At 46.5% G+C, this 17,935-nt stretch overlaps 1 protein-coding gene across 3 annotated transcripts; it reads right to left on the bottom strand.

Annotated features, from left to right (window-relative positions):
- Positions 1 to 1,442: 1,442 nt before the first annotated feature.
- LOC102999950 (zinc finger protein 77) lies at positions 1,443 to 16,185 on the bottom strand. 3 transcript variants are annotated; one of them, XM_007169196.2, is made up of 4 exons: positions 16,038 to 16,185; positions 5,588 to 5,714; positions 3,346 to 3,526; positions 1,443 to 2,930 (listed from the first exon to the last, which is right to left on the bottom strand). In XM_007169196.2, the coding sequence occupies exons 1-4, from the start codon at positions 16,038 to 16,040 to the stop codon at positions 1,823 to 1,825; spliced, it is 1,419 nt and encodes a 472-aa protein (XP_007169258.1). In that variant the 5' UTR covers positions 16,041 to 16,185; the 3' UTR covers positions 1,443 to 1,822. The 3 variants fall into 3 exon arrangements, with proteins under 3 accessions (XP_007169258.1, XP_007169257.1, XP_057396282.1); XM_007169195.2 differs by lacking the exon at positions 16,038 to 16,185 and adding an exon at positions 13,749 to 13,886; XM_057540299.1 differs by lacking the exon at positions 5,588 to 5,714.
- Positions 16,186 to 17,935: the final 1,750 nt, after the last annotated feature.

Genomic DNA, 17,935 nt, shown 5'->3' with positions numbered 1-17,935 from the left:
AAAGCGTTCCCGCGTACCGTACCTGTGTTTCTCATTGTCCCCAAATGCCAAACATTTGTCTGGTTGGGGGCTGTTCCACATGGGCAGAGCCAGAAGTCAGAAAATGGTGCTGGAACTCAGGCCTACCAGGTTGCCATGCATCTCCGTCTACTAATGGTACAGAAGACCCGAGAATCATGGCTTCCTCACTTCTGCTTTCTGGACTTCACACATCTTTTTTATTTATTTATTTACTTTTGTTTGCGTTGGGTCTTCGTTGCTGCACGCGGACTTTCTCTAGTTGCGGCGAGTGGGGGCTACTCTTCCTTGCGGTGCGCGGGCTTCTCATTGCAGTGGCTTCTCTTGTTGCAGAGCACGGGCTCTACGTGCGCGGGTTTCAGTAGGTGTGACACACGGGGTCAGTAGTTGTGGCTCATGGGCTCTAGAGCGCAGGCTCAGCAGTTATGGTACACGGGCTTAGTTGCTCCGCGGCATGTGGGATCTTCCTGGACCAGGGCTTGAACCCGTGTTCCCTGCATTGGCAGGCGGATTCTTAACCACTGCACCCCCAGGGAAGCCCTGGACCTCACGCATCTTTTTCTTCCCTACACTTTAACTCAGAACCACTAACAAAAGGACTCTGGGATATATAGCTTCCCACCTTGTCCAAGCTGACAACAAAATTCAGTAGAACCATCTGGATAGTAGCTTTCAACTTCACACCAACAAGTCGCTCTTCTTAACTCAATGTTTCATGTGCAATTTCCACCCAAGATCATGGACAATGAAGAGAGGCCAAATTAATAAACATAATCAGATAAGACAGAAGGTCTTCCAAGACCTTCCACAATTACTAATTTCTGTGAGGAACACAGATATGGTATCCACTAGCAACAAACATGGAAGACACACCTTTCAGTAATATAAACTAAGGGAAGCATAAATACTGAATTCCAGTATCGTTCAGGAACCAAAAAAGACATTTCAACAACGCAGGTCTCACATCATGATCACATATTAGGAACATAAAGCAAAGTAAGAATCAAAAATATTTTCATCTAGGGGCTTCCCTGGTGGCATAGTGCTTAAGAATTCTCTTGCCAATGCAGGGGACACAGGTTCGAGCCCTGGTCAGGGAAGATCCCACATGCCGTGGAGCAACTAACCCTGTGTACCACAACTACTGAGCCTGCACTCTAGAGCCCACGAGCCACAACTACTGAAGCCCGTGCACCTAGAGCCCGTGCTGTGCGATAAGAGAAGCCACCGCAATGAGAAGCCCACGTGCTGCAACGAAGAGTAGCCCCCACTTGCCACAACTAGAGAAAGCCTGTGCGCAGCAATGAAGACCCAACGCAGCCAAAAATATATAAAATAAATAAGTTCATTAAAAAAATTTTTCTTTCGTCTAAACTCATACCATGTTGCACATGAAAAAAACCACAAACCAAAAAGACTTTCACTCTGGGTTCAAAAGACACTGTAATGGAATTGAGACAAGTATTAAATGACTGTATAACTATTTAAAGTCCAAGATAACAAAACATAAGTAGTAAAGATGATGGGAACATAGAGGCATGGTTATTATCTTAAGTGTTCAGATCAGTTAACATAAGCTAGAAATTAATACACTGGGATTCCTATTCAGGATGAGGCACTTAAAAGGAAAAATCATATTTATTTCTATTAAAAAATTTTCTCTCTACCCTGAGTTTTCAAGTATAAAGTAAGTGAAGTGCTGAAGGCTTCCCCACATTCTTTCCGTTCATAATGTTTCTCTCCTGTGACTGCTCCATTTATAAGATTTTAAGGGAGAATGAAGGCTTTCCCATAGTTTTTATATTCAGAATTTTTCGCCAGTGTGTGTCTTCATGTGTCTTTGCAGGGATATGAGACACCTATAGGCTTTTTCACACTGCTGACATTCATATGGCTTCCCTTCACTGTGGGTTAGCATGTGTCCTTGCAGGGATCTGGGATACCTGAAGGCTTTCCCACACTGCTCACACTGATAGGGCTTCTCTTCACTGTGTGTTTTCATATGTTCTCGAAGGGATGAGGAAGTAATGAATGCTTTCCCACATTCTGTACATTCATAAGGTTTTACTCCACTGTGTGTTTTCACATGTTTTCTAAAGTATTTGGGACAACTGTAAGATTTCCCACATTCCTTACACACATAAGGTTTCTCTCCAGTGTGGATCCTCACATGTCCTTGCAGGGATTTGAGATAGGGGAAGGCTTTGCCGCACTGCTTGCATTCATAGGGTTTTTCTCCACTGTGTGTTCTCATGTGTTCTCGAAGATAAGTGCACCAACTGAAAGCTTTGCCACACTGCTTACATTCATAGGGTTTCTCTCCAGTGTGCATTCTCACATGTTCTCGGAAGTGTGAGATGCGAGTGAAAGCCTTCCCACATTCTTTACATTCATAGGGTTTCTCTCCAGTGTGAGTTCTCACATGCCGTCCAAGTTGGCAATAATAACTGAAGGATTTCCCACATACTTCACACATGTGGATTTTCTGTCCATAGTGACCTCTCTCATGTTCCTGAAAAGATGAGGGACAAGTGAGAGCTTTTCCAGACTTCTTACACTCTAAAGACTGTTTACTACTGTCACTCTTCACGCATCTCTTAGATGCTCTCCCAGCATCCTGATGTTTTTCAGGTTTCTCTACAATGTCTGTTTCCCTGGGAGGGCTTAGGCACAAGATACAGCTGCAGGCTTGCCCACATTCTTCACATGGATAATGTTTGTGTCCAGGGTGAGATCTTTGCTGATTCTTCTGGAAAGAATAATCCCTGAAGGCTTTTCCACACTTAGTGCATTGATGGGGCTGAATTCCAGTCCGGTAACTCTTATGCACAGTAAGATCTATAATCTGGTTCTGGGTTTCTAGACATTGATGACCTTGTTTACCTTCACAGAGACTCTCCACCAAATTATTTCTGTTCAAAATAGGAAGCACAGTATTAGGGATTAATGATTATAAGTGATTTATTAATTAGTGATTTGTTGATGGTTATTCATTATTATTTTGACTACACATTTGCCATTTTCAATGAATGGGCATGTTTTCAGCACTCTCTGCATTGTGACAAAGTGCAACAAGTTTAATGCTCCGGCTGAGGGCTCAAGCAGAGCCGTAACTTTCAGTGTTTTTTACATACGAGGTTTCCTGACCAGTGTTTCCTACTGAATTAAGTTTTAGGTGCTCCATATCTACATCACATTTATAAAAGTAGTTTTGTAAGAATTCTGTGAATAGACAATTGTTTAGCTAAGTTTACACTTTTTCTTTAATTTCAAGTGAGTCTAATACTCTGCCGAGATTCCCCTTCCCCTTGTGGGAGTGCCACTCACCTCAAATGCCTCTCCTGAGTTAGATGCTGATCTTGCATGTTATGAAATGCCCAGTTTTCTCCCAAAAAAGACCTGGAATCATTTCTTGTGAATCTTACTACTTTCTCTTCACTGCATAGTCCAGTCTCCAAAATATCCCAATGAGCACTTGATCTACTCGTTTTAACTTGAGAGCAAGAACCTGCAATAATTGGTAACATAATTAAATCCATGGGAAAGAAATGGTGGGATAAAGGAAAGAAAAGAGACCACATGTAGATTTCTTTCCATAGACTAATTCAAAAATGTAAAATAATTTTATAAAGGAAGGAAGATGTGTGATATTGTGATTTATCAGAAATATGTGTATATATATACATATATATACATATATATGTGTGTGTATATATATATATATATATATATATATATATATATTTGGTCATTCAGATGACCAACATATATTTCTCAGATAAATCGGGTCCTTATCCACAGTTTCCTGCTCGGGGATCCTAAAACCCTTGGAATTTCCTGAGCAGTAAAAGCAATGGAATAATATGTGGTCTCTTGTGCTCATTTCCAGAAAACGCTTCAGGATCAGAAAGGTGAAATAGGTGTCTTGTTATTCATAAAAAGCCCTTTCCATCCCAATTGGGTTTATATTAATGAAAGAAATTGTTGGAAAGAACTGAAGTATGGGGGCTGGTTGCCAATGGAGACACCATGTGATTAAAGGGTTGAAACTTTCAGTCCCACCCACACCCCCAGACACCCCAACACCTCTGGGGATGGGGGAGGGGCTAGAGATCAAATCCACTGCCAATGGCCAATGATTTCATCAACCATGCCTATGTAATGAAGGCATGAAAAAAAAGTTCAGAGAGCTTCTGGGTTGATGAACACGTGGAGATGTGGGGAGACTGGCACCTGGAGAGGCACAGAAACTCCTTTTCAAAATCTTACCCTATGCATCTCTTACATCTGGCTGTTTCTGAATTATATCCTTTTAAAATGAACCTGTGATCTAGTAAGTAGTATGTTTCTCTGAGTTCTGTAAGCTACACTAATAAACTAGTTGAACCCAAGGAGAGGGTCATGGGAACCTCTGATTTATAGCCAGTTGGTCAGGAGGACAGGTAAAAGCCTGGACTTGAGATTGGCATCTGAAGTGGGGGAATATGGAGTAAGTCTTGAAGGACTGAACCCTTAAGCAGTGGAATCTGTGGCTATCACTGGGTAGACGGTGTCAGGATTGAGTTGAATTCTATGATGTGCTGCTGGTCCAATAATTGTTTGTTGGTGTGAGGTGCCTTAACACACGTGCACGCGCACACACACACACATTGGAATTGGGTCCAAACCAAAATTAACACACACACAAAGAAAAACTCTGAGGACCTCAGCTATTTGGAACTTTAGCCATCATAGGGAAAATGAGTCACAATGGAAGACTGTTCACTAAGAAATACTTCAGAAGAGATACTTCACAGAAGCAAAGTAGGCAGGAACCGGGCAAAATGCACACTCCCAAATGCTCCCTTCGTAAGAGGAGCTACAAAAAGACTTCCCAAGTGGGCAAAGATGGATGAAAAGTCCAACAGGGAAGCCAGGTTAATGACAAAAGTCACCTTCTCAAAGACCGAGTCATGTTTCTAACAGTTATGTCCAAATATCTCTCCCTGATCCAGAACCTGCTCCTCCCAAGAGGTGTGCCCTCCTGGTGATCGCAGGCACAGAGGCCCTAGAGGAAGCCTATCTCCACTGACCCAGCTGCCACTGGGAGATCGGATGGTGCCTGGCTGCTGTCCTGCTCGTGGAGAAAAGCTCCTCATGGGGAGGATGGAGGACAACAAGCCCTCCAGGAGATAGGCCGATTCTCTGGTCCTCATGTCATTGAGGATGGGTGAGTTTGGGTTTAACTGCAGCAAGATTATCAGGTCAAATGTGTACTGATCACAGTGTAACTTTCACAGGGTGAAAACCATAACGTCGCTCTCACTGCCCCAAAGTGACACTGGAGACCATGCTCACATTTATACAATTAGGGAGCCTCAGGATTCTGATGAGGAGTAATAAAAATCAATTCAATATAGAAATATTTATGGTCATGGAAAAGCTTTTGACTCTAGGTAGGTTCTATAAAGGTGGGGACCACGTCTGCCTGTTTTTCAACATATTCCTATTCCTTGGTTCCAGTAAGAAAGAACATAGCAAGAAATATTTGTTCCCTAAAGACTAAGTGCAGGGAGGAAGCCATCCTCACCCACAGAGGCCAGGTTCCTGAAGGTCTCCAGCATCACGTCTCTGTAGAGCTTCCTCTGAGCCGGGTCCAGCAAAGCCCACTCCTCTGCGGTGAAGTTCACAGCCACGTCCTCAAAGCCCACCGAGTCCTGAAACAGCCACAGGTTCCATGTCAGCAAGGCTCCCTTTTCACCCCCGTGTGTGGGAGGATGGGGAGGCCAACAGTCAGGAACCGGACTCAATTCCTAGGACTCCTGAGCTTACACTCTTGTGGGAAATGAACACACACAAGCCAATCAAATGCATTTTACTCAGTGATGGTAAGTGCTGGAAACTGAAGCAACGTGTAACAGCAATACCTGATAAACACTCATGCACACATAATGAAAAAGAACGGTTTTTACTGAGATAGAGCAGACTGTGAGGTATGACACATATTGAAAATGAAATCGTCATTCAGATGACATGGAAATGGACACTTGGCCTGCTCGTAAGTTATTTCCTTGAACCTCCTAGAACCAGAGCAGACTGTCAGGAGGTCTTGAACACTAATTTTCCAGGGATGCTGAATCTGAACAACTCTCGCCTGGACTGAACAGCATGTAAAAGCCTGGGCCAGTCCCGTCATATCCGACAGAGGTAGAGATACGAACCCCCTGCCAGGATGAGGTGGACACCGAGGGCACAGACGCAGGCCAGGGCCCAGGGCCTGGGACACCTGTGGGGTAAAAGGAGGCCTGGTTCCGGAGGGATCTGTCAAGCCAGCAAGGCCTCTCAGATAAATAATCAAGAAATCAAGAATAATGCCCCACGAAGAAGAGTCACAGAAGGATCTGATGGCATTAGAGCCAAAGATGACTTTAACACAGAGAAAAATCACCGAGTTAATGTTTTTAGGACAATATGGTACGACTCTATACCCTTGAAATATAAAGCAAACTATCTTTATCAATTAGAATTTTAATTAAAAATATATTCCGAAAATTGAAATGATAAAATATTCCAACTACATCAGCTACAAAGAAGGCAAGGCTACCTCACCCGGGGCTGCAACTGGGGTTTGCTAATCACACACCTGAAAATATGAGACATTAGTCATCAGGGAAATGCAATGAAAACCACAAGCAGATACCTCTTCCTACCCACTAGGAAGGCTATAAGACAGACAAGCAGATGCTGGCGAGGATGTGGGAAAGTTAGAACCTTACACACTGCTGGTGGGAAGGTAAAATGAAGCCACTTTGGAAGACAGTCCAGCAGATCCTCAAAATGATAAACACAGTGTCACCATATAACACAGCAATTCCACCCTAGGTATCTATCTACCCAAGAGAGGCGAAAGCAAACACCAACACAAAAACTAATACACAGGGACTTCCCTGGTGGTCCAGTGGTTAAGAATACACCTTCCAATGCAGGGGACGCAGGCTCGATCCCTGGTCGGGGAACTAAGATCCCACACACCGCGGGGCAACTAAGTCCGTGCGCTGCAACGAAGAAGAGCCCACGTGCTGCAACTAAGACCTGATGCAGCCAAATAAATAAATAAATATTTTAAAAACCCCAAAAACTAATACACAGATGTTTACAGCAGCATGATTCATGACAGCCAAAAAATGGAAACAACTCAAAAGGTCATCAACTGATTTGGATAAGCAAACACAGTAATCTTACAACGGAATATTATTTGCAACAAGAGGAATGAAGTACTAATCCACGACACAAAATCAATGAACTTTAAAAACATTAACAGGATTCACAAAAGCCCACAGGCAGTATCATATCATTTATGTGAAATGTACAGAATGAACAAATCTATAGAGACAGAAATTAGATTAATAACCTGCCTAGACCAAGGGCGGGCGGAGGCTTGGAATGAGTGGTGACTGCCAGCAGGTACAAGTTCTTCTGGGTGATAAAAATATCTAAAATTAGAATATGAGGACGGTTGCACAATCCAGTAAACATTCTAACACTTTTGAATTTTACAGTTTAAACCATGAAACCTTACGGTTCATAAATTATACCTCAATAAAAACTGTTTAAAAAATAGATTCAGACTAGCTAAAAACATGTTCTTCTTAATCTAATGGCAGTTTTACTCAAAAGCACCAGAACTTCGGCAAATAAAAGAATATGAATTGCCTAAGGAACAAAATTACAAACGTTTCAGAGATCCAGCAGGTTGAGGAGATATCACAAACCAATTGTCAAGGATGCAACATGTGCCCAGAGATGGAACTTGACGCATGATGTTCTATTTCTACAGGAGACGAAAATTCAGTCTGGTTTTCTTTCAAGACTACAGGCTGAAAACGGTGATTCCCCAAACTGCCTTAACAGAGATTTCCTGGAGAGCAGTAACGTCGCACACTCCACCATGTGTGAGCTGAAAGCAGAGTGGGCCAGTCACGTTCAACTTGGAACCGCCGTCACCTACAGACTGTTTCCACCCACCAAGGAGAGCTCCTGGAGAAGAGTCCTCCCAATACCCTGCACCATCCATAAGCCTGATCATCCTTGTTGAAACTCCTAAAACGGCCCCATCAAGAAAGAAAAAAGACAAAAAATAACCACTTTCAAAAGCCCAGAATGAAGAGCTGGCAGATAGCACGGCTCGGCAAGAAGCAGCTCCTGAGGATGGGCTGAGTGGATGTGAAGCCTTTAAACATGACTGGCCCTAAAGGTGATGAATGATGCTCAGTCTTGGAGATGAGGAAAGACTGTCTTTTCAAAAAGGAACCGGGCTCAAAATCTTTCATAGTCTTTCCTAGTATGGAGGGAGGTTTCCATAAAGCACAATTTTTGATACCTTTCTTGAGGGGGAAATGTTGCAAGCTGACAGTTCATAAAAGATGTAGTTCTAGTACACTATTTCCACGCACCTGCCTTAACAACAAGTGAACAGGTCACTCTTCAGTATACTTTATGGAGCCTGTTGAGCTTTGAAAATGGACAAATATGGGAAATAATAAATAATTAGTATTAAGTTAAATGATCTTACTCTAGTAAACATGATTTTTTTTAAGGCGTATGAAGTGCTTTTCAAACTCTTATCCCAATGGAGCAAAATACCGATGAACAATTATTCCCCCGCAGGATCCATAATAATGGAATCTCATCTTTAGTTAAGTCTTCATCTCGTCTATCTCCTTATCACCGAAGCATAAATTTCTTGAGAGCAACTAATGTACCAGTCTTGGGACTTTATACATTACCCTCTTCTAATTCCTTCCTACTGTTCAACGGGGAACTGCTCCTCTCTAGTAAATAGATATCTGTGTACACCGTTGGGCTGCTATGGGTCAAGAAGTGCTTCATCATGAGAGCTTTCAGGGTGTATGGAATGGGAGAATATAAAAAACAAATCTGCCCAATGCATTTGAGCAGAAGTGCTGGTTCCCATTTAAAGCCTGTCTCTCTGCTGCATATACCAAGATGGGAGCAAAAGATGCCTTAATATGTCACGTGGCACGTGTCACGTGCTGGAGACAATGGCACATGCTTAGTGCCTGTTTATCTTCTGTTCTGTGTTTTTAGTATTGGATGACTGAGGTCTTCTGAATGGTTTATCATAAAACCACATTTCAACTCTTGTTTCTGCTCAGAGAGTCTTTTCAAATATCCAAATGTATTTCTCACCCTCATCTCTTGGTAATAATAGACATAGAAATCTCTCTAATGCTGACCTGCAGTACATGCTTCAGTTTTAAAATCATTAATAGAGAAAACTAATGGCATCGTTTTACCAGGAAAAAATACATGCAGGCCTTGGCAACACTGTGGGTTTAATTCCAGAGCACCACAATAAAGGAAATATTGCAATAAAGTGAATTACACAAATTTTTTGGCTTCCCTGTACAGGTAAAAGTCACATAGTCTTTTAAGTGTTCAATAGACTTATGTCTAAAAAACCTTGTACATACATTAAAAAACACTATTGCTAAAAAATGCTGACTATCAGTGAGCAAATACTCTGAAAATGGCACCCACAGACTTGCTCAGATGCAGGGTTGCACAACACCTTCAATTTGCAAACAACGCAGTATCTGCTAAGTGCAACAAAAACTGAAATGCAAGGGACTTCGCTGGTGGTCCAGTGGTAAAGAATCCGGCTTCCAATGCAGGGGACGCGGGTTGGATCCCTGGTGGGGGAACTAAGATCCCACATGCCGCAGGGCAAATAAGCCTGCGCGCCACAAGGAAGAGCCCACGCGCCGCAACGAAGATCCGTGTGCCACAACTAAGACCCGACACAACCAAATAATAATAAAACAAACAAACAAAAAACGACAATCAACAGACACCAACACCAAAATCACACATGGAATTATCTGACAAGGATTTTAAAGCCACTGAAAAATACTTAAGTGAGTAATTACAAACACACCTGAAACAAATAAAAAATTGAAAGTCTCAGCAAAGAAAGAAAAGATATAAAGAAGAAACAAATGGATATTTTAGAACTGAAAAATATAATAACTGAACTAAGAAACTGGATGGTTTCAATACAGAATGAATAAGACAGAGGAAAGAATCAGTCAACTTGAAGGTAGAACATCAGAATTTACCCAATCTGAACAAGAGAGAAAATAGACCGAAAAAAAAGTGAAAGAGCCTTAGTGACCTGTGGGACAAACACAAAAGATAAAACATTAGTATCACTGGAGTCCCAGAAAGAGTTGAAAAAAGTATGCAATAGAAAATTACTAGAAGAGGGACTTCCCTAGTGGTGCAGTGGATAGGACTCCGTGCTCCCAATGCAGGGGGCCCGGGTTCAATCCCTGGTCAGGGAACTAGATCCCACATGCATGCTGCAAGTAAGAGTTTGCATGCCACAACTAATGAGCCTGCCTGCTGCAACTAAGACCCAGTGCAACCAAATAAATATTTAAAAAATTACTAGAAGAATTATAGAAATGAAGAACAGATAAGTGGTTGTCAGAAGTTAGGGGTGAGGGGGAGAAGGAAGTGGGGTTTGTGTGACTATAAAGGGATAGCAGGAACTATCTTTACAGTGATAGAATAGTGCTGTATCTTGATTGTGGTGATGGCTATACACATGTACACATGATAAAACTGTACACACACATACACATACATATAAAATTGGTGAAATCTATAAAAACCAAACAACCCTACATTTTCAAGTAATGGAACAAAAAAGTCTTACATGCTTGCACACTGAGTCACAGGGCAGAACACTGTATCAAGGAGGAAACGAAAGGGAAGAGCAGTCAAGTGTGAGCCACTCAGATCAGCAGCGTGCTGCCCACGGTGCACAAGGAAACCCCAAGTCAGAAAGTCAAAGCCATCCAAGCTGGATGGGTACCCGCAGGGCAGGGGGAAGGACTGAGCTCCACCTCAGTGTAGAAATGCCCCCTCCTCTGGGCCTCAATTCTCACCCAGGAGGAAACGTTCAAGTTGAAGTTCTGACCCAGAGAAACTCTCTAATTCATCGACCCTCTGAACAGCAGTTGAGCCCAAGGAGCCTTCCCCACATCTGACCTTCACAGACTCACTCAGGGTGCACACATCACACTCAATCCACCAACTCATTGAATGAGGCCAAAAGCAAAGGTCAAGAGACAGCCGAGGGCAGCACAACCTCAGAGGACAAACCGTCCCCAGCACTTCTGGAGCTGGATGCCCTGCCCCATGCTCGTGCCATCAACAGCTCCTTCTGTGGTGGTTCTCTGGTCTGGAGGCCACCTGCAATGGGGGGGGGTGGGGGTGGGGAGGCGGGGTGGGGCAAGACCCCAGGGCACCTTCCTTCACCTCCCTCACAGGCTCAGCTTGTCCCACCCCAGATGATGCACCTGCTTCAAGCACCGTGGGTCATTTACAGGACACAAAGACCCCTGTCTCAGTGTGTAAATGAGAACCTGCAGGATCACTGCTTCCTCCTGTGTTCATGGATAACGTAGGAGAGGGAAATTCTAGGGCACTTTTATGGTTTGAGCAACTGGTTACTGCTCATCCCTTTCAGAAGACAGGCATCAGTTCACTAATATCCTCAGGATGACAAGCTGTAACTCATCTAATCAGAGGTGAGCAAGTCTCAGTAGCACTGGTCACATTCCACAGACTTTCCATTCATCTCTGTTGTCCAGGTAATAACAGTTAGTGGACCAGATTCAGACAGTGTCAGAACTCTGCACCCTGCATGGAAGAGTCATTACAATTTCTCTGAATCTTTTAAATCCATCTCTCCACCCATTTCACATGAAGGGGTGGGACTGCCTGCATTTCCTGAAATTCTAATGGAAGAGAAAACATTTTCTGTACTGAGACACTTCTCCCCAGAGGCGTCTCTGGTTAAGGCCCAAAAGCCCAGAGTAATACAAGTCAGCAGGAAAGGGCAAAGACCTGAGATGCTTACTACCCTCACTAAGGAGAAGAAACCAGGCAGAAAGAGTGCAGAATTTTACACTTGCTGAAACCGGAAGCTGGATTAGGGGAAGCTATTAGTGCCGAGCTGGACCCAGAGGAGGCAGCTCACAGGTGTCAGGGGACAAGGCTGAACCCTCCCTGAGCCCTGTGCTCCTGGAAACTTCGATGGAAGGTGAAAGGACCCCCCCACCCTTTGGTGTTTTGGAAGATGGCAGGCTGCAAGAAACCGCCCCCGTGCCCCACCTGAGTCAGATAAGACACACGGAGGCCCCTTGTTTACCCAGGACAAGGCCAGACACAGTCCCCCCAAAGCCCCATCTCCACCTCATCAGTGATTAGCGGAACTGTTCCCCCCACTGACCAAGCAGAACAAATGCTTGTTGGCCAAAGTTTGGTTCAGCTCCTCTCCTTCCCCCTGACCTGGCCTCACCACAGCCAGCTGACAGACCCCTAAGGACAGGCTGGTCTCAGGGATCTGCTAGCTGAGCATCTCACCTGGTCCCTCCTGGTGTTGTTTACTCCTCTGTATAAGAGAAAAACTCTCTTTGCCCAACTCTTGAGACACTTGCAGATCTTAGGTTCACATGTCTCCCTTCCTGCAGAGCCCCCTGTGCCTGGTGCAACAGACCCTTCTCCCCCTGCAGGAACTCATTTGAATAAAGGTCTCTTGTTGGAAAGTTTGTAATTTTTTTAATGCCACAGGGTTGACCTAGTGTTCTCAACGGCCCATGCGAAAATTTAAAAAGAGAAAACGCACTAAAAAGAAGTGTGGGTGGGTGCAGAAGGAAGCGCCTCACCCAGTAACACTTGACATCAATTACAGGAAGAAATGTCAATTACAGTCCCCAACAGAAAAATTGAAAACACGGAAGAATCAACAATTACAGGCCTCAACAGAAAAAGATGTACATACATTGCATCTTCTCAAGAAACTGGCTACCCCAGCAACTAGCCAATGAGAAACCAGCATCAACCTGAATTCTCCATTTCTCCACGGACTTTACATCAATACAACCCCTCCCAACTCCCTCCTTTTTCTCCAATAAATAAGTCTGTTGGACTTGCCTATGGCTTTTGCTATACCTTGTCTTTCCCGAATTGCAATTTTTTGCTGTTCCCAAATAAATCCATTTTTCCTAGTAAATAACTTATTTTTAAGCTCAACATCCATTTTTTACCTAAACTTTACTCAGGCTTCTCTTCCCAAATGCCCCTGACTCTGGGTCACTCCCCGCTACACCTCCCAAACTGAGCATCACTGAGCTGCAGAGCAAATCCCCTCTCACCTGGGCCGAGGACGCCCTGACCACAGGACCTCTGGTTCTGTCAATCCGCCTTCCTCTCACCCTCCTCTCACAGAAGAGAAAAGCCCTTTGCTGTGTGGTTGGAGACGCTGGCACCTCCCTGAGATCCGAGCTTCGGCCCTATCGCAACATTAATTGCAAAACACTCTCCCTGACCAACCCTGGACTTGACGTTATCTGTCAGGTCCAGGGCGGGACCCCAGCGCCTGACCGCCCGCTCCAGGGGCTCGCCCCGTCCTCGCTCAGACACCCACCGGGACAGGGACTGGGTCGGAACTCACGGGATCCCACGTTGCGGTCGAGGGCGGACACCCGAGTTGGGATCCGAGACCCCACTCGAGGACTGGACAGGACCCCGGGACCGCGCGACGCGGTCGAGGGTGGAAACTAGGGTCCGGACCGGGGTCACGGAGTCCTATCCTGCTGCCGCTTCCGGCCAATTCGAACCAGCCCCAGACGGTCTCGGCGCCAGCCCCACGCACTCACCATTTCAGCCCCTCTCTGCGCATTCAGGTCGTCCTCCCCGCGGCCCTGCAGCCCAACAGCTCCGGCAGGTTAGAACGACAGCGACGGGACACCTGAAGCCCCCTGAAGTAGTTGCGACGGAACACCAGGTCGGCTAAGAGCGACGTCACCACGTAAACCAATGCGCCCGCCCCCTTCTCTGATTGGATGAGGCTCCAAGACTTCGCACCTTAATTGGACGGGTCTCTGGGCACACCCCCTTTTTGGGCCCTGATTGACAACGGGTGCAGGCCTGGATTCTGAGCGAAGGGCGGGCTGTAGGTCACGTGACGGAGCAGGGCGGAAGTGCGGGTGGGTGGCTTCAGCCCTTTACTGCCTGGCTTTCTATGGGGCGCCAGACCTGGCTGCCCTGGTGGACTCTAAGCCGAATGTACTCCTGGCCAGACAGGTACAGCATCAGCCCACAGCTTGCAGTCCCCTTCTCCTGAACAGAAAAGTGCCACTCAGTTCCCCTCAGTGCCCCCTGTCCAGGGCTGCCCCCCTAAGTCCGGGAGCCAGGACAGCAGGGGACAGGTGTGAAGGGAAAATCAAAATGGAGTCAGTATTGCTAAGAGAGCGCTCTAAAATGGAGCCAGGAGGCCACTGAGGAAGTGGGACTTATGCAGGTCTCAGCCCAGATGGAATCTGAACTTTTGACCACTTACTGCCTTAACGCAGGCATCCAGAACATCTGCCCAATGACCCAGAAAGTCAAGATACTTACTGGACCCTTCCCCTAAATAACTCGTGACAGCCTATTCCTTAAGGACAAATATTTCATTCCCTGTGTCAGTCTATCATAACTCATGCCAGGCAACTTTAACCACCCTGTGGCTTTTCCTTTAATAAGTCTGTTACTCTTTCTCCTCCCTACAACACTTTCAGTGTTACGCTGTTGATGAAAAATTAATGAATAGTCGATCTAAAAGAGAAAATAGAAATTTTTGTTTAAGCCTATGTGAGGATTATAACCCAGGAGACAGTCTCTCATAAAACTCATGGGGCTGTTCCACTTACTAGAAGTCTAAGGCCATCATATACATTTTTGAGACAAAGGAGCATATATCAAAATGACACAATGACATCTCACATAAGGTTCACCAAAAATACATAGTCTAGATCTGCAGCAGATCAGCATGACCCCTGGCAGGATTAGGAAAGGTATGTTATCTTGGAGTTACATTGCTGGTGGCAGAACGAGGAAAAAAATTTGATCTTTCTGGTGGAGCAGACATTCCTACCTTTGAGAAGGTCTGGTTAATGTATAATGCAGATGCACAATGCACATTAGGGAGGGCCCAATAAGGGCAGAGAGTAATGTTATGCTTAAATTTTCTTTCTTACGCCTCAAAACCATAAATTGTATTCCATCAACTCAAACCTGGGTCCCCCAAGTTGCAATTCCTAAGATCCCAAATAAAGCTCAATACTGATTACTGTTCCACATGAGACAGGAGAGCCTGCGGACCTCCTGAGTCAGGGGTTGGCCTGGGGGCAAGGTCACTGTGAATCTGTTCCCAGAGTACAAAGACACTCTGTGATGCTCCCTGCATGTATTCAGGGGCCAGCCCCACTTTGACATTTTATCTTTGACACGAGGAGATCCGGCCCTCCTGCCCACACATTTGGGCTTGACCAAGTTCTCTGTGTCCTGTTTCTTAACCCACATCGTCAGCCTTCTCCCTGGACGAGGTGTCGCCCCCACGTCTGAGCAACACTGAGGTTCCGAACAAGCCCCTGGTCAGCTTCTCCAGACAACAGGTGACCGAGGGAGCCCTGTCCAGTACAGCCACGCTGGCCCCGCACTCCGCGCACCGCCCTCACTCGCCCAACTTCCCTCCTGCTCGCCCTCCTCACACAGAAAAGCCCTTTGCTGTGTGGTTGGAGACGCTGGCACATCTCTGAGATCCGAGCCTCGGCGCTATCGCAACAGTATTTGCAATACAGTCTCCTTGACAAGTCCGGGCTTGACTTTATCTGTCAGGTCCAGGGCGGGTCCCCCGTGCCCCAGCGCCTAACGGCCCGCGTCGGGAGTAGTCCTGTCCTCCCTCCAACCCCCACGGGGCCAAAGACTCGGTCCGGACGCCCCGGACCCCGAGCAGTGACGGAGCAACACGGCAGGTCCTCAGCCCGCGGCCGAGGGGGAGACTCGGGTCGGGACTCCGGGGTGGGTGGGACGCGGGGAGACCCTGGCCCGTCCGTCGCTTTCGGCAAGTTCCGGACCGTTCGAACCAGCCTTTTCCCTGTTAGGGCCCTGAGCGGTGCACTCACCATCTCTGCCTCCTTCCGGGTTCTCCGAAGCGTCCTCGGGGCGACCCTCCGACCTGGGCAGGTGAGACCGACGAGGACGCGACACCTGAAGCCGCGGAGGACAAGTTCGCACAAGAGCAGAAAAACTTCCGCGGTCTGGGAACGCGCGCGCCGCCCGCCCTCTCCGGGGCCCGGGCTCTGATTGGACAGTAATCGTTGCCCCGCCCCTGCCCTGATGGACAGTCCTCCTAGTCCCACTCTATCCTGATTGCTGTTTGTCCGGACCCCAGTCGCCGCTGATTGGACAGTTCAACCAGACCCCGCCCCTGCCTCCGAATGACAGGCCACAGGGACACGCGTGGCTGATCCGCCCGCCTGGGAATTGGGCTCCGTGCAGAACGAGCTCTGGGCGCGGCACACCCTGTGGCATCTGCTCGGTGGCTCCCCTGTGTCCTCCTCCTGCACCTGGAAGTCCAGACTCAGTTTCCCCGGGGATCGCTCCATATCCGGAATGAGGATGAGAAAATACGGGTCATAGGGCCTTGTTGATGGAAATAAAAAATAAATGATCTATAATAGGAATAGAAAAGTCTTTTGAGCCAAACTGAAGACTAGAGCCCTTAAGACGACCTCTCAGATAACTCAGAGGACCTGCTCAGGAGAAGCATGGTTTTTAGCACCGTTTTCTATCTTGTCAGAACTCTTAACAGCAAACAAGGCAGGGAAACATTCCTTCAAGGTTTCAAAAACGAACAGATCAGGGACTTCCCCGGTGGTCCACTGGTTAAGACTTCGTGCTCCCAGTGCAGGGGGCGTGGGTTCAACCCTTGGTCAGGGAACTAGATCCCACATGCTGCAACTAAAGACCCCGCATGCCACAACGAAGATGTCGCGTGCTGCAACTAAGACCCGGTGCGGCCAAATAAGTAAATATTTTTTTAAAAAATGGCAAAAAACAAACAGATCAGCATATAGGCTGCAGCAAGAGGCAACGAGTAGCTATGGCCTTGGCACCTGGGAAGGGAGTCATCATCGAAGGAGGACCAGCATTGGTGTCCCAGGAAGGGAGACATCTAGTCTTTATTTTTAACACGGACATCTTTTGTTCTGGTCAATGCGCCCTCTAATAATTAAAGCAGGGCTTCCCTGGTGGCGCAGTAGTTAGGAATCTGCCTGCCAATGCAGGGGACACGGGTTCGAGCACTGGTCTGGGAGGATCCCACATGCCGCGGAGCAACTAAGCCCGTGAGCCACAACTAGTGAGCCTGCGCGTCTGGAGCCTGTGCTCCGCAACGGGAGAGGCCGCGACAGTGAGAGGCCCGCGCTCCGCGATGAAGAGTGGCCCCCGATCGCCGCAACTGGAGAAAGCCCCCGCACAGAAACGAAGACCCAACACAGCCAAAAATAAATAAATAAATAAATAAATAAAAAAACAACAACAAAAAATAATTAAAGCAGACAATGTGTTTGATAGGCCACAAACAGGCCGTTTTAGTTAGCATAAGATTCGAGTTAAATCATGTATAAGCCCGAATAACTTCCCCATACCTCAATAGGTGAAAATTTCTTTCATCAGCTTGGTGATCTACAGTGTCAGGGCGTGGCCCAGGGCAAGGTCATCGTGGAAACGTGCCCTTTAAGAACAAAGACTCAATGACACCACCATGTGCTACGCAGGGTCAGGCTTGGTCCATGTGTGACCTTTAACAGCAGGAGGCTCTGCCCTTAGTCCAAGCTCCCACCGCTGGGGCTTGAGGTCAGCTACCCAAGGCCCAGGGAGCTTTACCCCATGGGAAGTCAGACCCTGAGGTCCCAGTCTCTCTGCAGGACTGGTCTCAGCACAGCCACTGAGATGTCACAGTTCTCAGGTGTGCATTTTATACTGCAGGGAAATTTATGTCAGATCAGCTTTTAGTCAG

This window comes from Balaenoptera acutorostrata, chromosome 2, assembly GCF_949987535.1.
Source record: "Balaenoptera acutorostrata chromosome 2, mBalAcu1.1, whole genome shotgun sequence".
NCBI lineage: Eukaryota > Metazoa > Chordata > Mammalia > Artiodactyla > Balaenopteridae > Balaenoptera > Balaenoptera acutorostrata.
Note: the sequence above shows the minus strand (reverse complement) of the source record. Positions and strands in the feature narration are given on the sequence as shown.

What these genes read in the sequence shown, in the direction of transcription:
- LOC102999950 (XM_007169196.2), bottom strand. An exon ending in CAGGAACCTGGCCTCTGTGG is followed by an intron (nt 3,527 to 5,587) that starts GTGAGGATGGCT and finishes CAATTATTGCAG; the next exon opens with GTTCTTGCTCTCAAGTTAAA. An exon ending in ACTCAGGAGAGGCATTTGAG is followed by an intron (nt 2,931 to 3,345) that starts GTGAGTGGCACT and finishes TATTTTGAACAG; the next exon opens with AAATAATTTGGTGGAGAGTC.